The sequence below is a fragment of the Mchenga conophoros genome, linkage group LG5 (assembly GCF_057382185.1).
Source record: "Mchenga conophoros isolate Kocher_MC1m ecotype Shallow Benthic linkage group LG5, M_conophoros_male_GT1.1, whole genome shotgun sequence".
In the NCBI taxonomy this organism is placed as follows: domain Eukaryota; kingdom Metazoa; phylum Chordata; class Actinopteri; order Cichliformes; family Cichlidae; genus Mchenga; species Mchenga conophoros.
This window is the reverse complement of record NC_140530.1, coordinates 6,876,739-6,902,392: the sequence shown is the minus strand read 5'-3', so window position 1 is coordinate 6,902,392 and position 25,654 is coordinate 6,876,739. Positions and strand designations below refer to the sequence as shown.

General features: G+C 40.1%; 1 protein-coding gene and 1 long non-coding RNA gene across 3 annotated transcripts; one reads left to right on the top strand and one right to left on the bottom strand.

Moving 5' to 3' along the window:
- Positions 1 to 281: 281 nt before the first annotated feature.
- LOC146573669 (phenazine biosynthesis-like domain-containing protein 2) lies at positions 282 to 25,229 on the bottom strand. Of its 2 annotated transcripts, none has more exons than XM_085272971.1 (10): positions 25,120 to 25,229; positions 7,083 to 7,182; positions 3,992 to 4,090; positions 3,702 to 3,811; positions 3,544 to 3,573; positions 3,359 to 3,447; positions 3,031 to 3,122; positions 1,211 to 1,294; positions 948 to 1,010; positions 282 to 837 (listed from the first exon to the last, which is right to left on the bottom strand). In XM_085272971.1, the coding sequence occupies exons 2-10, from the start codon at positions 7,141 to 7,143 to the stop codon at positions 725 to 727; spliced, it is 741 nt and encodes a 246-aa protein (XP_085129097.1). In that variant the 5' UTR covers positions 7,144 to 7,182; positions 25,120 to 25,229; the 3' UTR covers positions 282 to 724. The 2 variants fall into 2 exon arrangements, with proteins under 2 accessions (XP_085129097.1, XP_085129096.1); XM_085272970.1 differs by lacking the exon at positions 25,120 to 25,229 and adding an exon at positions 12,963 to 13,125.
- LOC146573670 (uncharacterized) lies at positions 13,914 to 16,129 on the top strand. The gene is made up of 3 exons (XR_014892412.1): positions 13,914 to 13,995; positions 14,558 to 14,653; positions 15,102 to 16,129. It is a non-coding gene; the product is annotated as an uncharacterized LOC146573670 (long non-coding RNA).
- Positions 25,230 to 25,654: the final 425 nt, after the last annotated feature.

The following is a 25,654-nucleotide window of genomic DNA, read 5'->3' as shown; positions in this document are numbered from 1 at the left end:
AACGCGCGGTCTTTAGCATAAAAACAAACTAAAAAGCCATGACAACATCCATCATCGTCTGTATGTGACAAAAGTTAACATTCTCCAGCTCTAGGTGTAGTGCCATTTCCTGTTTCCTATGATAGTCATATGTAACCAGAAATGTCAACTTTAAAAGAACTTAACTATGTCAGTGGGCCTCAAGTTTATTCCATTATTTTGTCAGTAAAAACCAGATCGGCAGAACTACATCTGTGCAGGAACAGATTATACAAAAAAACAAAACAAACAAACAGTCATCATGATGACTTTTAATTTCAGGAATATGTACATGTTATTTAGGATCAAAACGAATCTGCAGTATCATTTTTTTAGTTTAGTCCATATCAGCTGTACTTCATTTTATTGAACCCCATTCATTATTAAGTAGCACATGTTAAAAATTCTCCTGACCACAAGGCTAATCATGACTCTTCGGATTTTACCTGCTGTGTTCTTGTGTTTCTGTTTTTATCATTTTAAAATCTTTTGGTTGTAATTTTTTTGCTGTAATGTTATGAATGAATGAGCGTAACAAAGCTATGTTAGCTGAATCATTTCAGGATAGAACAGTCAGGACTTGAGTGCGTTTTTTCTTTTTATTTTAGCCATCTAATTTTTAAACAAGAGCCATAAAGTGTCTATCTGCAGGGACACAATGGTTAAGATAGAACATCAGACGCCGTCTTCTTGGATGTGTCTCAGTCTACAGTTTGATTGTTCCCTGCAGAATAGTGATGGCCTGTCCAGCTATGTTGATTCTTCCATCATCCCTCAGTTCAAGTTCCAGCTCGCCACCACGACTGGAGCACTGGTAAGCTGCACAGACACAATAAGCAGGTTAATTATGGATAAAAGTGGAACACAACGTCTGTTATCATCAGATAAATGACACATTAGTAAAAGGCGGAGAAGGTTCAAATACCTACCCAGCATTTTCTTCTTTCCTAGTTTTTCAGACCAGTAGCTACCTAGGATTGTGTGGTTAGAGCCTGCCAGAACAAAGAATGCATAGCAGGAATAGCTTAACACTTTCTCTCAGTAATAAGACACCTGTAAATGCATCCTCTTTAATCACTTTAGTCCAGCTGCTTATATGTAAACGTTTTTAGACACACAAACATGGTCAGAATTATGTTATTTGAGAAATAATGTCTATAGATTACATACTAGTAAAGAGCAACTATCTTACCAGTGACAGGATCCTCAGGGACGCCAAACCATGGAGAAAAGTCTCTCGAGTAGAAGTCATATCGTGGCTGGCAGTCAGGTGATCCTGTTTCCACATGTTAGCAGTGTTTGATATGTAATGTTTGTTGGCAGAAACATTCAGTGAATGTTGTTATACAAATTAAAATGGGCAACAAACGAGTCCACAGGATGGTGACGGCAAAGGAGAAATCGGCGCACCATTTGTCCTGTGATCAAACATTTCCCCAGAGCTCAACCCAAGTGAAGGCCTATATCAGGGGTCCCCAATCCCAGTCCACAAGGGCCGGTGTCCCTGCAGGTTTTAGATCTCACCCTGGGTCAACACACCTGAATCACATGATTAGGGATGGGTACCGGTGTCCGGTGCCATGATGGCACCGGTTCTGACATAAACGGTAGTAACCAGACCGAAAAGCAGCGCACATTTCGGTGCTTTATTTCGGTGCTTTTTTCTCCTGAGCTGTGATACACTTCTAGCCAATCATTTTACGTTTCCGAGGATAGTAGGCGGGGCCAGGTACGTACGTTCTGTTAGAGCAGAGCTACAGATTAAAAATGTCCAAGGCGAAGCGGTCAAAAGTCTGGCTGTACTTCACAGCAAAAGATGCAAACTCAGCAGCAACAAGTGCTTTAAGCTGATACTGTGATACTGTCAAAGGAGGTAACACCAAGAATCCGATGAAACACCTGGCGACGCATAGCGTTTTTTTTTTAAAAGCCGAGAAATGCGCCGTATTTGATAGCTTGCTGCGAGACCTCACACCGTGCACGTCGGGTGGGTTGCCAGTTATCGGACCCGGAGCAACATCCCCCAAAAACCCGAAGAATAGAGTCCTGGCCCCTAGCCCTGCCAGTGTAGCAGAAATGATGAGGATGATGATGCAGCAGCAGCCGTTCTTCTCTGCGTGAGTAGCTTAATGTTGTTCGTGTGTAATTTACGTTGAGTAGGCTAACCATGTTATTACATTAATGCATGTAAGGTGAACTAGCAAACATCATCATAACTACATGCGGCTGTCTTCTTGTTTGATGGCAGATACTCCCTTCACCCTGGCCAAAAAGGCTAAAATGACCAAAGAAAAAGTGGAAAACAGCTAAACATGAGAGGTTTTTGGACAAAGTTTGTGTTTTTTCCATTGTTTAAGCACTGCTTCCAACCAAGAGTGATACCATATATGCCACATAGCTGCAGAAAAGGCACACATTGTTATCTTTTTACAAAAAAAACCAGCTGAACATGAGAGGTTTTTGGACAAAGTTTGTGTTCTCCATTCTTTAAGCACCGGTTCGAGCACCGTTTAAGCACCGGCACCGTTTCAAAAGTACCGATTTGGCACCGGTATCGGATAAAACCTAAACGATACCCATCCCTACACATGATTAGTTCATTACCAGGCCTCTGGAGAACTTCAAGACATGTTGAGGAGGTCAGTTAACCTTTAAATCAGCTGTGTTGGATCAAGGACACATCTAAACCCTGCAGGGACACCGGCCTCGTGGACTGGGATTGGGGACCCCTGGCCTATATTATGAGTGGAATCATAGACTGTGCTCTTCATCACCATCATCATTAAAACACCAAATGAGGGAATGTTTTTGGCAGAGTGCTGTTCATCCCTCTAACAGAGGTGCATTGAAGCTTTTCTGATGGTACATGGTGGGACCACACCTCGCTTAAACACTTCATGTTGGGTTTCCTCTGGTTTATTCTTTACTGTTACGTCTTCATTTTAATGGAATTACTACATGTGGTCCGATCCAGCAAGTCTACAACTCTACGAAACGCACAGCTCCGATTACCTTTCATAGTGATGATGACGGCGCAGAATCTTCCACTTCTCTCAGTATTCTCAAGAGCCACAGTGTCAACTTTCAGATCGGTAAGCGCAGAGCTGGAGATAATACACAAAAAGCACATATACATTTACTAAAACGTGATGAGTGGGTGTAGAAGGCCAGTTGCTTGATTATTTGTTTGGGCTTTAAACATATGAATAAGCCCCACTAGCCGGGCACCTGAGAAATATAATTGATTGTTGCTGAACAAATGTTTAAGATCTCATGAACAGTAGGACCACTATTGAGATTCCTTTGAATTTGGCAACAAGCAAAGTGTTTTTTAACCAACATGTCACAGCTGTCAGCCAGTCGAATCAGCAGCTTCTTGGTGTTGTAGCAAAATAAAACTTCCTGAACCGGGAGGTTTCCGACTGCCGCCTGTGTCACACATGTAAAGGCAGAGACTTAGCTGAACACACACACAGGAATGTAGTTACACTTTCTCAAACTGTTCAGAAAAATGTGATTTCTGACCTTGATGGTGTCTTTGAAGTCGTTGGGATCCTGAAATAAAGGGAGTTCAGAAAGAAAGCCATTTTATACACTGTTAATAAAACACAAGAACTCGTTTTTTTACATTACAGGATCTGATTAAATTGTTCATGTAACTAAACAGGAAAAGTTTATTTTACCACTCTGGTGGGGGGATTCAGAGGAAAGTCCATGATGTACCCTTCCTCCTTCTGGGTGACGGAAAGATCTCCACTTTTGGTCTCAAACACCAGGGTGGGATTTACATTTTCTGAAGGAAAAAATCCATTATATGGTTACATGCTGGCACCTCTTTGCTCCTTCTTGCAGTCAGCTGCATTGTGCATTACAGGCATCTTTTAAAATAGCTCCAGCGGCCTTTTCTAGTGCACCATGATGTCACTTTTTGGTTTTTTGAAAAACCTTTTTATGTGTAAATGTTGCATCTTACTGATGTGTTGGAATAGCACTGCTGCAGAGGCCAGAGTGGCATGACCGCACAGGTCTACTTCAGTAGTTGGTGTAAACCATCGAAGGCGGAATCTTGATCCTGTTAATCACACATTTAAGACTTTTTTCAGTTTTGTTTTGGTATTAGTTTCAAATACACAGAGTTAAGCAGTGTAGATAATAATGTTAGTGATTGGCTTACATCCACAAAGGTCTTCAAGGTCCAATTAATGATTTATTGGTTAAAGATTGACAAAAAGCCTTATAATTTAGAAACCATCATTGGCCTCCCGTCCACACTGAGACGGCGCAGCGTTCTCAAAACGCTCTCGAAAACGCATATATTTGAAGACGGTGCTTTGGCATGGCAGTGTGGACTGAAAACGCAGACATTCGAAAACGATGGCACATGTTAGTCATATGATGCAGTCATGTGACCAATTAAACAAAGATCGAGGAGGGCATTACACAGCAGTTGTTTTGTTTGCTCTCAATTTTGACAGCCCTATTAAAGATTAATATCAGTTTCTACATTCTTTAATTCTCACTCGCTTTTGCAACGTTGTACTTTTGTGTTACTCGCAGCAACAACTCCACCTCATTGTTAGTCCATTTAAAAAAAACTTGGTGTTTTTCCTCAACATTTTGCCGCGACGTTTCAAAGAGCCAGAAAGTAAATAAACGGCAGATAGAAATGAGGTAGGTCGAATCTTCTTGCGTTTTACGCATGCACAGTACTGGAACGTAAGCGTTTTCGGCCGTTTCAATGTGGACGCACAACTCTGTGAAAACGAATTAAGACGCTAGTGTGGATGCAGAGCGTTTTCAGATGAAAATGCCGTTTTCAAATCTATCCGGGCTAGTGTGGACGTAGCCTTAGAGAAGCTGCTCATAGCTGGAAGTCATTAAATTGTGGGAGATGAGGAAAAAATGTGGGAGATGGCTCTACAACATCTGTGTGTGAGCAGAGAACTGCAAATGCCAGATGATATTTTTGGCAAATTACAAGAAGAATACTGAACTGTTACTGTCATGGTTTGGGTTCACTTTTTACTTATTTAATTTAAATATCAGGCACTCTTTAAAAAGTCATACATGCTTTGATCTTATTACATATGGACTATTGTAATTCCCTCTAATATGGGCTCAACCAGTTTTTTTCTCCTTTCTCAGCAAATATAATTCAGAGTAAGGCAAGGCAAGGCAAGGCAAGTTTATTTGTATAGCACAATTCAACAACAAGGTGATTCAAAGTGCTTTACAGAGACATTAGAAACAAGAACAAATAAAAAGCATGATTTAAAATTGAATAAAACAAGCAAATTAACTAACTAATTAACAAACAAACAAACAAACAAACAAAACAGTATATAAAATCAAAACAGATAAAATCAGAACAGTAGATAAAATCAGTAGTTAAATGTAAGTTTTGAAATTTAAGCTTAAAGTGTGGATTTGGTGCTTTATTCAAATGCAGCTGAGAACAGATGAGTCTTCAACCTGGATTTAAATAAACTGAGTGTTTCAGCTGATCTGAGGCTTTCTGGGAGTTTGTTCCAGATATAAGGAGCATAAAAGCTGAATGCAGCTTCTCCGTGTCTGGTTCTGACTCTGGGAACTGATAAAAGACCGGATCCAGATGACCTGAGGGATCTGGATGGTTCATACTGGGTCAGGAGGTCATTGATGTATTTTGGTCCTAAACCATTCAGAGCTTTATAGGCCAGCATCAGAACTTTAAAGTCTATCCTCTGACGGACAGGCAGCCAGTGTAAGGACCTCAGAGCTGGACTGATGTGGTCCACTTTTTTGGTCTTAGTGAGGACTCGAGCAGCAGAGTTCTGAATGAGCTGTAGTTGTCTGACTGATTTTTTAGGTAGACCTGTAAAGATGCTGTTACAGTAATCAAGCCTACTAAAGATGAATGCATGGACTAGTTTTTCCAGGTCCTGTTGAGACATCAGATCTTTTATCCTTGATATATTCTTGAGGTGATAGTAAGCTGACTTTGTTATTGTCTTAATGTGTTTCTCTAAGTTTAGGTCTGCATCCATCACTACACCCAAATTTCTCGCCTGGTTTGTGGTTTTTAGATGTATAGATTGAAGTTCTCTGGTGACCTCCTTCAAAAGTCACATTTTTAAGTCTGAAGTTAAACTTATTGTATCTGTTCCTGCTTCTTCTTTGTCTTTGTGTTAATGATACCTGCATTCCTCTTGGACCGACTGCACACTGCATTTTTCACTGTGACAGCTTGTTGCACAGTTCTTTGGACTCCATACAATGTAACATTTTGACCCGACAGACTGCTGAGGACAGTTTGTGCACAAAGTGAGTACAATGCAGCTCTGTGTGTGTTTAACTGTATAGGATCTCTCTAAACATAAGCTATTGAACAGATAAACTTGAAAAATAATGAGCTCCTGCTAATGGTTGTGGGTCCTTAATTCTGCCTGACGGGACTAGTTTAGTTTTGCTGAAGGCTAACCTTTCGTGAATGACATTTCTCAATAGGTACAAAGTGCCATGAAATAGACTTTGTGGTGATTTAAAGATATTTTTCTCTAATTAACTGTATTTTGACCCTGAAATGTCTGTTGTCTCACTTTGTTAACAGAGCCACTGGTTTGATTCAGACACTCCTAACTGTTCCTGCAGCTCACATCATTACAAAATGACGTGGCATTTTCTCTTAGAGCCTCACAGCTGTGCAAATTCTTCACCACTACTCACAGCTTCTTCTTTATTTAATAGTGACTCCATTTTTTCCTATCATACAATTTCCTTGACTCATTTATTTCACTTGTCATGTTATTCAGGTTTTCAGGTTTTTGTTATTTTATTTCAGTCTTTTTTATTTTCTGCAAATACGATATACTACGGTTCTTATAACTATAAAGTCATACAAACTTGTTAATCCATATTGAAAAATTTCTATCCTGCACCTATAGGGACTACTTTTAAGTTTAAGCAGTATGTGAATCATACACCATACTGTATACTTTTGAAAGGGAGCTTTCCATTACAGCATTATAATCTAAGAGGCTTTGGAATTGGCAACCCAAATGTGATCTGAATTAAAACAGACATACCTGTAGTAAAGCTATCAGAGGGATTAATCCTGGTGATGAAAGCAGTTTCTGAGAGGTTCATCTCTGCTGCTATCTTGTAATACAAGTCATCACTCAGCTCCTGTTAGAAACACACGATTTGATGAGTAAATATAAATATTTGTGATGAGTGTCACTGATATGAGCTGCTATGACCACGGTTCCAGATTAACTGGGGTTTATGGAAGCCCGTTTCCGCCACTAAAAAAAAAAAAAGGATCCATAAGTCAAAATTTCGAGTTATTTTCTCGAAATTTCGAGTTACTTTCTCGAAATTTCGACATATTAACTCAAAATTTCGACATATTAACTCAAAATTTTGAGAAAAGTAACTCGAAATTTCGAGTTAGCGCTGCCAATCAGTAATCTACATGAATGACGTCATTTCCTTGTTACCCGGAAGCTGAAGCCCTCAGCTACAAATGCTACAGCTAAGCTACCGGTATTACATCCAGTCGTGAATGCACAGATTGCTGAGTGTTTTCAGCCTGGCTTCACAAATGATGAAGTCCCTGTGTTATTAGCTGAATCACATGGTGTTACTATCAGCAAACGTACTCGCGAAAGCGCCAATTTGTTGGGATCCGTTTTTGAGTGCGCGTTCCTCTGCGCCATATGCTTCCGGGTAACAAGAAAGCGACCTCATTCACATATATTTTTGATTGGCAGAGCTAACTCAAAATTTCGAGAAAAGTAACTCGAAATTTCGAGAAAATAACTCGAAATTTCGAGAAAATAACTCGAAATTTCGAGTTATGGATACTAGCTTTTTTGTTTTTATTTAGTGGCGGAAACGGGCTTCCTTAGTATGGAACGCCAGGACTGCCATAATGAATTAATTAAATACACCATTAAATAATTAATTAAATGTGTCAATAATTAATTAAAATTGGAATTAATTAATTAAATAAATAGTTATGACACATGTAATTAATTAATTATTGACACATTTAATTAATTATTTATGTATTTCACATTTTAATGAATTATTGACACATTTAATTAATTATTGACACATTTAATTAATTATTTAATGATATATTTATTTATTTCATTTTGGCAGTCCTGGCGCCTGGCTCTCATCATGAAATAATTTTATCTGTCAGCCTCACCCATCAAACTCAGGGGGCGGGGTTAACGCTGATCTAGTCAAAACCATTGCTTTGGCCTGGTGGCCATTGTTTCTAGCACACAACAACCGGCATGTGGAAGCTAACAGAACTGAGCTTTGAAAAACCCTGTTTGTGTGTTACCAAATACCGTTTTAATATTTTTTTAGCCGAGAATGTAGTGGTTTAATCTTCATGTGTCTGGTCGGTTTGTCAAGATACAGCCTCTTTGCAAAAGTGTTTCGATGATTTCGGAGATGTCTGCCCAGTCTCACGGCAAAGCGTGGGATAGACCCGCTCGCCTCGCAAGCAATCCCACCGACAAAGCGCAGGCCCCGGTACACAGCTGTAGTAACCCCCGCTGACTTCTTTTACTGAGGTTATATTTATCGGTGTTTTATTTCCTGAAGTTCTTATGTGTCCTACGTGTTTCAGTCGCCAATTCTGAATTATAACTAACATTAAAAACATGTTTAAGGAGGAGAGAGAGCAAATAAATCTGTTTAACATCTGATCTTTGGGTTTTTGTTCAGTAATCAGCGTGACCTGTGTATAAACACATAAAAGAGATAACGTTGGTGTTTCCGTCATGTAGTAACTGCTGGCTTTAACTGTACAAAGGTTGTTCGACACTATGAAACACATACAGACTTCATGATGTTCGGCTAATATTTTTATTGTGAATATTAATCATGCTGACCTCGCTCTGTACACCACGCAGCGAGGTCAGCATATCCACGATATCCTCAGCTCCATGAGTTAACACAGAGTTTCACAGCTGACTATCTAACTGCCAACTATTCCAGAGATGTGAAAATATACAGCATAAAGAAAAGTGTAAGAGACTCGGCAGCAGATTAGAATAACAGTTATACATTTAATAAATCACCAAATGAATCCAAGAAACGAGCAAACCTGTTCCGACAATTTGAGTTTGTATTCCCTCAGCTGCAGACTCGCTGCTGTTTAAATGTTTGAAAAGGAAGATTAGATATAAAAAACGTCAAACATAGACTCAGTCTGCCTTCACATTTGATATGAGGCCAGCACGTATAGTGGCCTCAGCAGGCTATTACTGAAATACACGTGCTATATCATAAACTATGATATAAATAGGGAGGTCCTATTAACATGTTTTAAAGGACACCTTCCTGCCTTTAGTCTCATTCATGAGCAGTATTAGTTTTCTTCTAACATCCAGAAGTCTGCACGATGTGTTTCATAGTTTGTAACAAGCCTTTGACAGGTAAACATAACATGACCGAAAAAGCAAAAAAAAAAAAAGAGAGAGAGAGAGTGTTGACATAAGAAGAGAAAATGCTCTCAATTATGGAGACAGGCAAATGGTTCGTTTATGTTTGATGTGTGTTTATTCCTCCCTAAATATCGTCGGTGAAGTTCGCCATGCACGTCAGATTTTCCTGCGCATTTTTATACCTCTGCCAACAGAGAGAGAAAAAAAATCACATTCTAACAGACAGCTGGTGCTTAGAATACAGTTGAATAACTATTAAAAAACAGATGATATTTAGATGATAGTTCAGTCTAACACATGTGCCAGTGAACCATTAAACGTCTGTGAAACTATGCAGTTATGAAACGTAACTTTAACCTCAGCCAAACCGATTTCCTCAGTTGTAAATAAAACAGCGAAGTAAACGTGACCCGACAGACAGAACCTGAGTGAATAAAGTCCAGCGTTTAACCACTGAGAGCTAAAACTCAGCTGAGGTTTCAAAGCTGTGTGCCGGTGATTGGACATCAGCCGCCGATGAAGCTGTTCGCCTATAAAGTGCTCTGTAAGGAAAGGCTCCAGCAGCTCTGCGCTCGGGGAAAACACTATATTTACTTATCTTGTGCAGAAAAATGCGCTGACATTGCTTTATATCGAGCACCGGCTGCCCAGTTAAACTGTGACTATCACCAGGTAACGTAGGCGTGTTTCTTGAATTAGCAGCAGGTGTTAAACAGCTGACAGATGAGGAGGAGGATGCATGCAGGTAAACTGAGGGTCTGTTGAGCTGATCGCTGGTTTCGTGAGAAAAATGTCAGCTCGTTCTTTATGTTACAGAAGCACAGAGACACAAGACCAGGCGGAAAGAGACGATCGTTCAGTGAAAATGAGAATCTGCGAATGCAACATGTGGAACACGGAGAGTGGAATATGTAAACAAACCGGTTAACGTAACCCCCTCGGTGCACTCTGCATGCTAATTGTTAGCAGAGCTAGTGAAATCTCTGAAAACATCTGAGCACTTTTGCAAACATGTTCTATGTTGACAACCTGACCAGACATACGTCGCGACATTCGCGGCTAAAACACTGTTAAAAGTGTAGCTGGTGACAGAAAAACGGGGTATTTTAAAACTACACCACCACCATTGCTGCCTGTGATTTGATCTGCATTCTGGGATACCTGGCTGCCCCAAGTCTACACAAGCAATCGATTATCTAGGATCGACCTGTTTTGACTTACTTTGCACGGCAACCAATCAAATGTTAGAGAAGCTGCATGGGCAGCGTTAACCCCGCCCCCTGAGTTTGATGGGTGAGGCTGACAGATAAAATTATTTCATGATGAGAGCCAGGCGCCATGACTGCCAAAATGAAATAAATAAATATATCATTAAATAATTAATTAAATGTGTCAATAATTAATTAAATGTGTCAATAATTAATTAAAATGTGAAATACATAATTAATTAATTAAATGTGTCAATAATTAATTAATTAAATGTGTCAATAATTAATTAAAATGTGAAATACATAAATAATTAATTAAATGTGTCAATAATTAATTAATTACATGTGTCATAACTATTTATTTAATTAATTCCAATTTTAATTAATTATTGCCACATTTATTAATTATTTAATGGTGTATTTAATTAATTCATTATGGCAGTCCTGGCGTTCCATACCTTAGGGGTTGGTCGAACAGATGTGTGGTCGACTTGCTTTTCAGGAGCCGCTACCAACAAAACAGCAAATAAACACCAAATACTTCATCTGTGATATTTGTGAGGTTACCTCAATCTTGTTGCTCATGATGAACAACTAAATGTTTAAAAATGTCGCGAGTGTACCTGGTGATATTCTCATGCAGGAGGCGATCGTGAAAACGGCAAACAATTAACACCACGCCGATGCTGTTCACAGGGCAGCAAGAGCAAACGATCGGGAGAATCTTGTCGTCGTTATCGTTCCCCTCGTACGTGTTATTGCTCCGATTTCAGTGTTTTCGCTTCACAACTAAAGCGTGCAGTTTACTTTGTGTTCACTCAAATGGAGTCGAGTCAACTAGCTCCACCTGTGGCCGAGCGCCACAGCCTACAGCCAGATTAACTTGTGACACATCTGCACCTGGCTCTATCGCCACGTTTGAATTCGTTTCATGCACAATACATTTGGAACTTTCTATTTTGTCTGTTTGCATGTCTTGCAAATAAACCTTTAAAATAAATGAAATGGCATTATGTATTTATTTGTGGCCTACATCAGTAAGAAATGCACAATTATATACACAAAGTTATAGAAATCACCACTCCCGTTGTTCATGATGATTTCAATATTTCTTCCCATAACAAAGAAATACGTCTTGAACAAATATATGACACATTCATATTTCACTGGTGTTGTAACATCACATCCTGTAAGCATAGTCTGCCTGTGTCTTTTCTCTGGAAATGAACATTTTCAGCCAGTATAGGTAAAACAACAACATGGCTGGAGAGAGTTTGTATGAGTTGTATAATTGTGGTTAATCTATAAACATTTGTAAGGAGATGGCAGTTACCGTGAATTTACAGCTGTTACACAGTGATTAGTAATAAACAGAGCCAGTGAGAGTGATTGGATTTAAGAAAGTGAGTGACTCAGGTGTGTCAGTTGGTTTGTCATCTGTGTTTGAGTGTGGGGGAGAGCTAGAAATGTTTACTTTTAATGCTAAGCAAGGAATATTCATGATTTATTTCCAAAACTTGCATATGATCTGCAATTTGTAGCAGATCTACTGACTATCACATAGCAGCTGGAGCAGTCTCAAATGGAGGCCAGACTACAAATGTTGTGCATGCTAAATAAACAGAAACAAATGATCCCTGTTGTCTTTACTTAATGATTGGTTTTAGTCCTGACAATCCACATTGCTGTCATTGCATCTTTCAACATGTTTGTGGGTCGATTTTAAGTGTAGCCACTCAGCTTCTTCTGCAGATATGTCACAAGTTAATCTAGTAGTAGCACTTGGCCACAGGTGGCAGTAGTGGACTGACCTCCATTTGAGTTCATCTTTCTAAAGCAGATGATTGTAAGCTTCTGGCAGGCAAACAGACGAAGTTTGCTGACTGAAAAAGAATAAACAACTAAATAAGTTAATTAGAAGCAGCAGGCTGATGTATCTTATTGTGTGTATCTGTTCTTGTGTGATAAGAAAGTTTTCAGGGGAAAGCAAACAAAAAAAACCCACTTTAATTTTCATGGTTTGATTGATTGATTGATTGATTGATTGGTAATTTATTTCAACATGTGAACAATATACAAGTACATTTAGAAAAGAAATGAGAGAAAAAAAATATACTATACAAATTACATAAAAGATTGTTTGAGTTAAAATACCTTTAAAAACACATGTTGTCGAGCTTGTTTTGCAGAACGAATTTCTGCCTCTGGTCTGCACTTGTGCGAAGCACCGATGCAGGCCGCCATAGCGCCAGACTACACATTAAGCTGTGGCCTAAATAGTTTTACTCACATGCAGAAGTGGACAAATTGCCGCAGGGTTTCCCTTGAACGGCAAATTGGTGAAGGAATCCAGCGTGTACACTGGTATCTCCATTGTAGGTAAGCGAAGGAAGACGAAAATGGCTTAAAAGTCAAGAGCCTCTTTCTTCAGCTCCGTTTTTGGTGGACAAAGTCCGCACCCACTGCTTTTTTTTTTTTTTAACAAGAACTTTATTAATCAATCAGTGAGTACAACATACAAACAGATGAGGTATACAAGAGAGTAATAATGCAGTTTCACGTGCAATGTTTCCACTGTAAACCCGAATGTTCAAAGTAATTAAACAGATTAAGTAGTGTATACTCAAAGTCTTTAAAAAGTTCTGTTAACTTAAATATGTCAAGTTCGTATAACATGTTCTTCTTTTTGAGTAAATGAAACGAATAATATTTGATTGAATTTAACTATTTCTATATTAAGTAAGCATCACTTAAAATCATAACTTAAGCACAACGTAACACAGTTAAGTTAGGACATATAAGAATGGTAAAGTCCTGTTATTTTTGTTGTTTCAAGTAGGATTTAATAATAAACTTAATTTATGTAGCACATGCTAAAATACAATAAAATCTCAAAGTGTTTCACCAAATAAGTAAAATCAAATTGTCTTAAATGCATTAGTGAAAGACAAAATGTATTTATTTTAATATTCATTGTCAAAGGAGCTTGCAAAGAAAAGCGTCTGGACTTCTTTAAGTTCCTTTGACTACGATGACCTGGATGACTGAGAACCTTCACAGACATTTAATATTCATTGTTTTATCAATGTGTCCTACATATATATTTTTAATTTTTTCCGTAAGTGTTGAGCAGCTGCAGGAATCAATTTTTATTCCGAGTTAATCTCTGATTCACCCTCCGAAGCGGAAGGCGGCGCTAATGAGCATTAATACGAAACACAGAAGAAGTAAAGGTATATGGGCGGGAACAGCACCAAAGAGGCAACACGGACGACTGGAGAAAGTTGGACCTAACGGCAGCAACTAGCATCACTGGACTTACAGTAAGTTTTCAATGTTGATATTAGTTTATTGTTAAAATACGAATATTTAGTTGTATTTTGGGTGCGTGTCGAAAAGAATAGCAGAAATGTCGGTCCGTGTTTTTTATGTGCTTTGCTGCTCTCCCCGAAGGAAACTTTGCGCTTGCAGAGCTAGCATTAAGTTGTTGTAATGAGGGTCGCAGGCTGTTTAAAAAGTTAGATACTACTTGTTCTAGAGGTGGCGCCCGGTCGCCTTGTATGAAACAAAGTGTTTTAATCTCTCTAAATTTTTAACAGCAGACAGCAGATGCCCTGGCTGAAATTCTAAGAATTCACAATGAACAGGTAATAATAGATTGTTACACATTTTCATAGGTTGAACCAGTGGAACATTGGACAGGTTCAATGATTTAAATGAGCTTTTTGAATTTTGCTATTACTCCACTTTGTGTTTGCTATTTGTCTGACTGTATTAAAGATGTGAACAGGTTATTTGTGGACATATGTTCTGATTTGACTGTTGTTGTTGTTGTTGTTCAGTAAACTCACCAGTATATACAATTCTGTTTTTATCTGGAAATAGGAAATCCATGATATCCACACCAAGCGCACTACCGTTCTCCACGCCCTTCCTGTCTATCTGCGTGAGGATGTCTCTGGATTTTTCAGAACCTGCACTGTGAGTGTCCTTAAGTATCTAACAGATACTACTGTGTATATAAACAGTGCATCAAAGTACAAACATGTATTTTGATGCACTGTTTGGACTTACCTTTGTTTAGTCTACCCATATGGTTTCCATGTATGGTCTTTTCTGTCTCCTCACTACGAATGAACTGAATTGGTGTTTTGTTGAAAGTGATAAGATGTTTAGTAAAACATTTTCCTGTGTATTTCCTTTAGCTTAGTTTCAGTCTATCTCACACCACTTGATTCTCTGGTGAATTAGCTGATTTATGTGTGCAGAACATGGATCTTCTGTTTTTCACCTCTTACAGTGAGACTCAGGTCTCCCTTGTAAAAGAGGTATTGGATCTCAGTGGGAGTTGGTAAAATGAGAAATTATATGTCGTCTGTTGTATTTCTTGGGTTAGATTGTGATTAGTATCTCTTTTTCATTAATTCAGGACGAATCTGATGAGTTGGAGCTTGATGGTGTTGAAGTGGCCCTCTTCACTGTCATCAGTGACCATGACACAACAAGTCCAGTTCACTACCAACCTGTGAAAATCTCTGTCGTCATTGAAAGTGATGCCGTGTTCAGTCTCCCCAGATTTGGTGAAGCCTTCCTGGTAATGTTTGGACTGATCTATGCACTTCACCTCAGCTACCCCAAAGGCCTGACCAACACTTTAGAATTTACTCAAAAGATTTTATTTGGTCTAGAAAGTGGTAAACTGTCACCCAGGTTACAGACCCTCAAGAATGACTTGGTTATGTAGGAACTCATCTGAAAGAAGGATGCAGGGTGAAGCATTATAAAAGACTGGTTCAAAGTTCTCTCCTTTCATCTAAATAATGCCTCAAAACATTATTGCATTACTCTACAGGTGTTCAGCCAATAGGTCCAAACTATACAACGTGCCTTTGTTCTCATTAACATAATGCAAAGCAACACTAATGTTTTGTATGTTTTAATGTTTTTCGTAATACTATTTCCAAAACATTGTGGGCTGCGCAAGATGACCTAAATTTCACTGTTTGATACTGGTTAATGTAAAACAAATAGCATTGTAATTCACTCAAATTGCTGCCTTGTTGTCTTATTCAGATATTAGCCAGAGAGCCAAAAGCACATTTTGATATTATTATTTGGCATTATGTTTCATTACTCTGACAGTTTTCCTGACTAAACAATTTTTGGTCTACTTATTTTAATTTATAAATGTTTTTGTTAATTATTTTTAATTTATTTAAATTTTTTTTTTTTAAATGTATTTAATTTCAACATAGTACTGTTCAATGGCAGATGTTTATGACTTTTGCATATTAAGTTACCGATACTCAGTGTAATTGAGGCAATCAATTGCCTCAAAAATTTTAAGTTTTGGGTCACATGTTTTTAAGTATCAAGTAGTCAACATATTTGACTAACGTGTACTTAAAATAATGACAACACAAACTAATAAACATTTGAGTTTTGTTAACATAAAAATGTTGTAGTTGTGTACTTATTTTTTATAAGTTCTGTGAACTTATTTCTTTGAATTTGTAAACTTGAAACTTTAAGTCATATTAACTGTAAATATTTGAGTTGACCGTTCTCAAAAGATACAAGTACCATGTAATCCAAACTTTTATGTTCTGGAAAAATTTGACTTTTGAGTTGATCAACTCAAAAAAATTGAGGCAATCGATTGCCTCAATTTTTTTGAGTTCTGGTAACTTATTCGGGTTTACAGTGTCCAATAGATCAGACAGTAGCAGCAAAGGCTGTCATACAGTTGTCCTGCAGCTGCTTACCAGAGAAAAGATGAGTTTGATGATTGTGAGATAATTTCACGCAGAGATGGAGAAAGATGTAAGAAAGACATGACAGGAGGAAGAAGAGCGCTTATCTTTTTAAAAGGAGCGCTCAGTGACATTTGATGAACTGGAAGTTTAAAGCTAGCGCACCTTCATTCAAGACCTACTGTTACTTGTATTCTTTGAGTACATTTCAGAGCCTGTAGTTTTACACTTTTGCCGAGTAAAGAAGTCAAATCAGTCTTTGCCAGAGTAATTCTTATCTGCACTTTTGCTCAAATAACAAGTGTGTGTAAATTTTACCACCGCTGCAGTCAGGTGGCGCCACTAGCGGGTTTTGATATGGGCGACATGGGCGGTTGCCCGGGGCGGCATCGTAGTGGGGGGCGGCATAACGGGCATCGGCAAAAAAAAGTTGCTCGTACTCATGCTGCCCCGACATCATGCCAGCGCATTCTGGGGATGTCATAGGCACCGATCGGTGTTCTTGCGGCCATTTGCGGGGAGTAAGGGCGCCCTCCGTTTGCGAGCTGCGCTTGCTGCTTGCGGCACAGGGAGGAGAGGGCGTGGCGGCGGGGGATTTCAAATCACTTTTATTGTCACATCACATGTGCAGATACACTGGTACAGCACATGTGAGTGAAATTCTTGTGTGCGAGCTTCACAAGCAACAGAGGTGTGCAAAATACAATAACATAAGAACAAGCAAAATATAAGAATGGCTTGCAGAATCTTTTCAGTCTCCTGAGAAAGAAGAGGAGCTGCTGCGCCTTCTTCACTGTGTGTACTGACCACGTAAGATCCTCAGCCAGATGTACACCAAGGAACCGGAAGCTGCTCACTTTCTCCACAGCAGCGCCGTTGATGGTGATGGGGGTGTGTACTTCTCTGCACCTCCGGAAGTCCACTATCAACTCCTTTGTCTTTGCGACGTTGAGGGTGAGATGGTTGTCTCGACACCAGTGGGTCAGGGCGCTGACCTCCTCCCTGTAGGCCATCTCATCACCTTTGGTGATAAGACCCACCACTGTAGTGTCATCCGCAAACTTCCCAATGATGTTGGAGTTGCTAATGGCCGTGCAGTCGTAGGTGTAGAGTGAGTAGAGTGGGGTGGCTCAGGTGGTAGAGCAGATCAGCTACTGATCGGAAGGTTGGTGGTTCGATCCTTGGCTTCCTCAGTCTGCATGCCAAATATCCTTGGGCAAGATACTAACCCAGAGTTGCCCTCCGATGCGTTCATCGGAGTATGAATCTGTATGAATGTAGTTTAGGTTGCACTTGAGTTGTATGAGTGGGGGTGAATGAGGCATGTTGTATAGAGTGCTTTGAGTACTCCGGGAGAGTAGAAAAGCGCTATATAAGAATCAGTCCGTTTACCAGTACAGGACAGGGCTCAGTACACACCCCTGTGGAGCACCAGTGTGGATGAGGTGATGCTGCCCAGTCTGACCACTTAGCTTCCTGTCTGTCAGACAGGAAGTTAAGGATCCAGCTGCAGAGGGAGCTGCTTAGTCCTAGATCCTGCAGTTTCCTGTCCAGCTTCGAGGGAACGATGGTATTGAATGCTGAGCTGTAATCTACAAACAGCATTCTCACATACGTGTCTCTCTTCTCCAGGTGTGACAGGGCAGTGTGTAGTGTCAGGGCTATGGCATCATCAGTGGACCTGTTGTGGCGGTATGCGAACTGTAGAGGGTCCAGTGAGTCAGGCAGTGCAGAGCAAACGAAGTCCCTGATCAGCTTCTCGAAGCATTTGCTCACGATGGGGGTCAGGGCTACAGGTCGCCAGTCGTTCAATGAGGAGATGGTGGAGGATTTGGGTACAGGGACGATGGTGGCCATTTTGAAGCAGGCTGGGACTACAGACAGAGAGAGGGAAAGGTTGAAGATGTGTGTGAACACTCCAGCCAGCTGAGCCGCGCATGACTTGAGGACGCGGTCGGGAATCCCGTCCGGACCAGTAGCTTTGCGTGCGTTCACCTTCCTGACGCACTTCCTCCTCAGATCCTGACATCCTCCTCAGTTGGTTATTAGCACCATCTAATAATCAACTCGCAAAATAAAACAAACAAACACGAAAACACCAGACATTATGATACAGACGTATAATCTGCACCGACGTTTTTTCGAAATTCTATACCGAAAAGTGAGCGCGAGAGCCCTCGGTGCACCTGCTTGCTGCTGAAGTCAAAGTAAACTTTATTGTCATCTCCACTATATAAGTACAGTATATAGAGAGACGAGACGGCGAGCCTCCAGTTACAGCAGTGCAAGTAAACAAACAATAAATATAAGAAGAATAAGAAAATAAATATACACTTTAGGACTCGGGGTAAAGAGATCAATAACAATTTAAAATGTATAATTTACAGTTTGATGATTTAAAGTCTCACACGCAACCTGTCGAAAGGGGAGGGAGACATGCTGCTTCCAAATAGAGCACATTTCATTCATAATGATGTAAATCCAAGCCCATTATGTATTCATGATTAGACTCCTCGGTTGTGCAAAATCCCAGAAATAAACCCTAGAGTCTAGACAAAGCCAATCTATGATTTAAGGTGTAGGTCTATTACGTTATGTTGTGGTGATCCTCGGGTTGGGGGATGGATGTTCATACCGTAGTGCAACACTAAAACCAGTGGAAGATGGACAAGAAAAGGTCAAAGCCATCAGGTGCTCAGTTTAGAAAAAAGAGGGCGTGTTCGCCCAGGGCACCAAACAGGCTAGGACCGCCACTGGGTGGCGCCATGGGAAAACCAACCCACTCTGCTAGCAGTGAACAGCACCATCTGTTCAGCACTGCTGTAGATTTAATACATTTTAAGAGAAGATGCAAAACAGTCCACTGCCTGACAACACATGTGCATGATGATAACAGAGTTTTTCTATACAAAAAAAAGTTTAAGCTTCACTTAAATTGGTAATTTAAAAAATATTCATCTATCAGTAATTAATGTTCAAGTAAAACTAAATTCTTATGTAGCAATCAGAACAATTTCTAAATCTCTCCATACTTTTGTGTGTGTTTTATTATTATTACCTTAAACATAAAAACTTTACTGTAGCTGCAGGGTTCTCAAAACCATTGCACAGCTCAAAGATACTTATGGTAAATTTCAGTCTTTTAACATATCTTAAAACTTTCCAAAATGAATAAAGCTATCAACAGAATATGAAGAAAGAGCCACTCTGACTATATGTCCCAGATGTCTATGCATCGTGCTAAAGAAGGCTCAGCCAAGACTGAAACAGGGCCAGGCTGTATTTTGGTTTAATTTGAGGTTTGTACTACAAAAAGATGCAGTCAGTCAGTGTGATCTTTGATTAACCAGACAAGTGATTAAGAGCAAATTCTTATTTAAATCCAATATAAATAAATACATATCATTTAATACTTGCAATAAGTAACTTTAAATCTGCAAGTAACATCCAACAATAGTACTCTCAGGTACCTGCCTCTAGAGGGCGCTCCAACACATCTAATATTCCAGCACGCAGCACAATTATCAAAAGTTATAGTGTCAGAATCGATCAGTAAAGTAGTAATAACAGTTCTGTTCGATCACTGGGAGACCCCTATCTCTTCTGCCTGTAAAGTAAATGTCTCTTGCATTTGTCTTGTGTCTACTCATTTTTAATGATGCTCACAGGGAGAATATCACCTCAGTCAAAAGACATCATCTGTTTTTAGTCCAAGAAGAAAGCCTTTAAGTCTGCTGACAGATCCATCATGACAATCAGCCGGCTTCGAACCATAATTGGCCAAGGCATTCCTCGCGATATATATAGATGGCATTATATAAAGCAGGATTGGCCATTTCTCTGCTGTGCACAATATACCTGTAACATGATGAGCTGAGTCAGGAAGGCCAGCCTTGAGTGTGCAGTTAACAATAGTATTAATAACATACGACACAGTCTTGCCCCCCGCGCTACCCTCCCTGGAAGAGAAAGTGTGACGGAAATGAGGAGCCGAGGACAGACAAGAGTCCGCAAGTGGGGGGAAAGACAAGACGCAAGGAGCCTCGGTGGCGCAGGCCGAGGTGTCGCCTTTCAGGGCAGGAACCCCTCAGTGTGTGTCTTAAAAGGCAAGGGGGCTGCTGCGGCTCGTGGTGGCGTGCGTCCCTCATCTGGCATCCCTGTCAAGTGCCACATGCTTTGTGTCTGTGCTATGAGCGCAGGAATGGCCCGACTGACTCTCAATGCCACATGCCTGCTCACATTCTCAAGGAAGACTGAGCGAAGGGAGACGCTGCAGATGCTGGCGAGCCACAGAGGCCCTGAAGTCAAAATAACAATAATGGAGGCAGCTGCTAACACGGAACAGAATGGTAGCTTCAAAGTGCTGTCATGACCTTTGTCACAGTCAGGGTCACTTGGGCATCGGACATTATTTTTATAATTATAACACCTATGAGGATCAGATATGAAGGAAAGAACACAACAGTGCAGGAATATTTAAAAAAGAAATAGCACAGGGCTTAAAACAATACTGGACACCGTTAGTCATCAGTGAACAACACTACAGGACTGGAATACTCTATAAATAGGAAAGTCTCACACTCACACACACGCACACCCAAACAGGAAACTCTGCCACCACTTGCTGTGTATGTTTTCTATCTTTTCCCATTTCCACGCCTGTCTTTCCTACCTTCTCTTCCCCTGTCTGACCTATCTGAAAGGAACTGCCCCGGTTAGATCAACCTCCTCTCTACATCACTTCCTGGTCCTGTTGGTGGTGATTGTTCTGAGAGGAAGAGAAGGCAGACGGGATAGGGGAAGGAAAAGGGGGTGGGGGTTTAGTAGTGGTTCTTTGTTTTCCTCACTGGCTCACCTGCCTGACCCCCACCACCTCCACCGCCGCACCACCTGACAGGCTTTTGACCCCTGCAGCCCTGGTAGAGTGAGCCACTGGCTGTCTGTTTCCTGCCTCGCTGACTGGCAGGATATTCATAACGTACTTGGGCCACAGTCAAAGCGAGACTGCAAGTCTGAGTTGACAATGGATTTTTTTTCTAAATATTGTCACATGTTGTTTGACTGCATATTTACAAAGTAAGGGTGTTTGTTCTTGCTCCAAATTATTGGTTAGCTTTAAAGGTGTGATGTGCTGCTTTTTCGCCTTGAGGTATATGAGCATTTTCAGTTTCACCAGTTGGTTGAGTTTTTAACTGTCACATGTCTTGATGACAGTAACTGATTCCCAACCTCTGCTGGGATTGTTTTGAATGCCGTGCTTTATTGGCTGGTAGCCTAAATCCAGGAATACACTGCGATTATGGACTGTTGTCCCAGACTAAAGAGTACCAATCTGAAACAATCATGGCAATATATTTAGTCATGCCATACATCGCACAGTAAGAGTGGGCTGCAGAGCATCCTGTAAAACGTCCATACACCTTACACCTTCCATAGGAATTAAGAGGGTAAGTAGCAGCGAGGTGCTGCAAATCAAATGCACTTGATTAGCTCATCATCATCAAGTCTCAGCATCTCTCTAAAAGAAGTTTTAGCACTTTGCTGGTCTGGAGCATTCACAATGTCGCAGTCGTCCCAGGATTGTTTGTCTCAGCAATTCACCCAGAGGCCAGACGGTGTAAGACTCAGAGAAACTGCAAAAATACCAAGAGCTACATGTAAGACTTTACAGGCCTCAGTTCACATGTTAAATGTTAAAGTTCATGACACCACAATTAGAAAAACACTTAACAAGTATGGCTTGTTTTAAGGGTGGCCCATCTGGCCACACTTCATGGTGATAGAGGAGAAAGGCTTCTCTCTATAAAAAGAAGATTAAACGTGGTTTAGTTTTATAAAGTTGTATCTAAAAAAAATAACAAGATTTCTCCAACTGTTTCCTTTGAACAGACGAGACCATTGTGGAGCTTGTTTTCACAGCACCCCTTTCGATAAAAACCAAACATGGGCACCTTGCAATTAATAAGTCAACCCTGAACTCCTCTGTATACCAGAGTATTCTAGACTCAAATGTGAAGCTCTACCTAGCAGCTAAAGCTTGGTTAAAATTGAGTCATGCAACAAGACAATGATTGCAAGAACAACAGCAACTTTGCAAAAGAATGGCTGAAAAATAAATCAAGGTGTTGCAATGTTCCAGACAAAGCCTAGACCTCAACCAGATTGAAATGATGTGGTGGGATCTTAAAAGAGCCGCATCTACAAACCTCAATGAACTTAAACTGCATTGAAAAGAGGGGTTAATTAAAACTCCTCTATGTGAGAGAGACTGTTAAAGTCGTACACACAAAAAAAAGTTTGCTTCAAGTTGCTATTGCTGCTAAAAGTGGTTCCACAAGCTTGTGAATCATATGCATACAGTCCTTTGGAGTTGCTTTCTGTCTGTATGGCTTATGGCTGTTAATCAATCAATAGGAATGCAGTTTGAAATGACACAATGGACAAGACAACAAAAAGATGTTGGTAAATTATGCTAAACAACGTGTTCTGGATTCTGGCAAAGAAGAAAAATCCAGTTGAGCTAGTTTGTGTTGTGTGCCCTCCACTAGTAACCATACCAGGATGAAGCATAAAAGTCATGGTAAGGACAGAAGTAGCGACAGTTGTGTTGACAGTTTACAAACATCAAACCTGATGTGTTTCTGGGTCTATTCGATCCATATCTCTGACTGTGGACACAGATTAGCTCAACTTTGACCTTTATCTACCAAAAGTTAGTAATGTAGAATTGATGTGGAATTTTCTTTCTTTTTATTAATTTAAACGATGTAACTTGAAAGAGATTTTGTGTATAGTGGGTAAAAATAAACAGATCTCCAGCAAAGCGCATGCAGTCTAAAGCCTAAATAGTGATAACTTTTAAAATACACATTTAATTCTTGGGGTACACTTGGGTCATCATAATCAACTGCAGTTCACAGTGGCTGATGTTGGCTACTGTTCAGTATAAAACATGGTAAGTGGTCTGATTCTTATATAGCGCTTTTCTACTCTCCTGGATCACTCAAAGCACTTTGTGCAACATGCCACAAGTAATGTTTTCTTTGCTTTTAAGTGCTTTCTAACTAACAGATACTCCATGCTCCAATGGATGCATCACAGAGCAACTTGGGGTTAGTATCTTGCTTGAGGATATTTAGCATGTAGACTGTGGAGGGATCGAACCATCAACCTTCCAACCATCATCAAGAGAGACCCGCTCTTCCTCCTGAGCTACAGCCACCTCAATATGTCAAAAGCACTGCTAAGAATCTACAGCATTTTGAACTCCTGTCCAAGAACTTGCTGATGATCATCGCTTGACATCATGAGTGAACTGCATTGCAGTTTTATTTTGTCATTCACCTGTTTATGACACTGAAAAGTCTTTTTAGAAAGATTCTTAAAACTTGAAGGTTCCGTTTTGGCTCTGACAGCAATCATATCTGACGTCTGATGTTTCACAACATGTCTCAGAAATGGCAAACAGTAAAAATAGTAATTGGAGTCCCTAGTATCTGTAGCCTGTAAACTATGTAGTTCTTTAAATCCCATAATGCAATGCTAAATGTTTTAATGCATTTTTTTAAACAGTTGAAATAATAATAATTTTATGACATTCACTCACCCAGATCAACACATTCCAACTAACTCTGTCAAATTCTGTCTTTAGGACATGTTTATGTCAAATGATGTAAGACCCTGCAATGGACATTACTGCTCAGTGAAGACTCTAAACTAAATGCACATAGATACCAACCAGTTACCTAATATCTTTAATAATTACCAGCTGAAGACTTTGGCAGTCAGCAGTTTTGGGGTAAAACTGTGATGGCAGGTGAGTTCGACCTGTATGTGAACCTTGTACCTGTTCACGCACTCATTCATTCTGTGATGCTTTTCTCTGCGATAGATGGTATCACTCCGAGACGTGGCAGCGTTCAGTAAAGCCCCTACCAAACAAACAGCTTCACTGACATGTTTATTGGCTTTATTCAAAGTGGACAATCGGTTTGCCTCGGTTTGCACAGGGTGGAGTGACTTGTCACTGCTCTAACCTGTGATGCAGAAACCCTTTATAGAAACACATGCAACCATATACTTCTTTTCTGTGCCCTAACGTTACCAAATATGGACTTTACTAAAGTGAATCAGGGTGAATGAAACAGCTCTTACTGTACTGCTTCAGTTTAGTGCCGCTTTGCTGCAAACCGGGTTATGGTGTGTGGTTTTGAACCACCAAACATATTTGTAAGTACAGAATGATTTCGTAAGTTCTGACCTCATGATCTTTTCCTTTTTAATCTGTCATCTCTCTTTCATCTGTTTGACTCAGTAATCGAAGCAACTACAACCGTTAGGCTGCTGAAACTTCTCTGAAAGCCTGAAGATAAAAGAGGACCATTTTAATTCATGCAATGCTGCCACTTTATTAGAGGGCCGTACTTGTCAGGAACACGGGGGTGAGGTTCACTGCGGCCCGAGCTCGACAGCTGCTTAGAGTGAAGCAAAACTTCTCTATTGAAAGAAACCTGCATGCGGGTCTCCTTAGCTGCCATGTTTCACTCTTATGTTCAGTGTCACTTACCGCTGCCTACTGAGTTATCGCATTTTCACGGGTGGCGATTGTGTTTCTTTGTGCGCATGTTTAACGCTGACCTTTGCTGCCTGAATACATAACGCTACAGCTAGTGACAATAAATAAATGACACCTACCTGGGGATTACCAGAATGGTCACATCAGCCCCACCAGAGCACAGTTCACCAGAAAAAGGAAAAAAAAACACACAGTTCCCAACTTGTTCACACTTTCGCTATTAAACAATTCATTCAATAGCCACTGCGTCGGACCTGCTTGCGCGGTCCTTATCTTGTTTTAACAGCACCGTTGAGATGCACAATGCACTTATTTTCCCTCCAATTAACACTGTGAATAATACACAGGTCTGATAAGGGCTTTTTGTTTCAAACAGTGTTTGTGAAACCGGGGAAATGTGGAGGCATTTTTCATTGTGAGCTTGTTTGGCTGTAACTGAATCTGATGTGCGCGTCAGCCAAAGCTGCTCCAGAAGTGGCAAGGGGTCAGTGAGCAGAGGCACTGCTTGAGGAAAGTGGAGAGAGAGGAGGGGAAGGAAAACTTGAGCAATATCACAGACACTGATCAACAGAAGATGTAATCAATGATTAGATATGAAATATTATTCATTTACCTGTTGCTCAGTGCAGGAAATATTTAAAGTAACTTTTTAAT

Bases quoted from the DNA above. Each gene is read 5' to 3' on its own strand.
- LOC146573669 (XM_085272970.1), bottom strand. From the start codon at position 13,046: ATGGAGATACCAGTGTACACGCTGGATTCCTTCACCAATTTGCCGTTC. The intron at 3,123-3,358 runs GTTGGTTAAAAA...TATTATCTCCAG, and splicing joins CTGGCTGACAGCTGTGACAT to CTCTGCGCTTACCGATCTGA. The intron at 1,011-1,210 runs GTAAGATAGTTG...TTGTTCTGGCAG, and splicing joins CCCTGAGGATCCTGTCACTG to GCTCTAACCACACAATCCTA.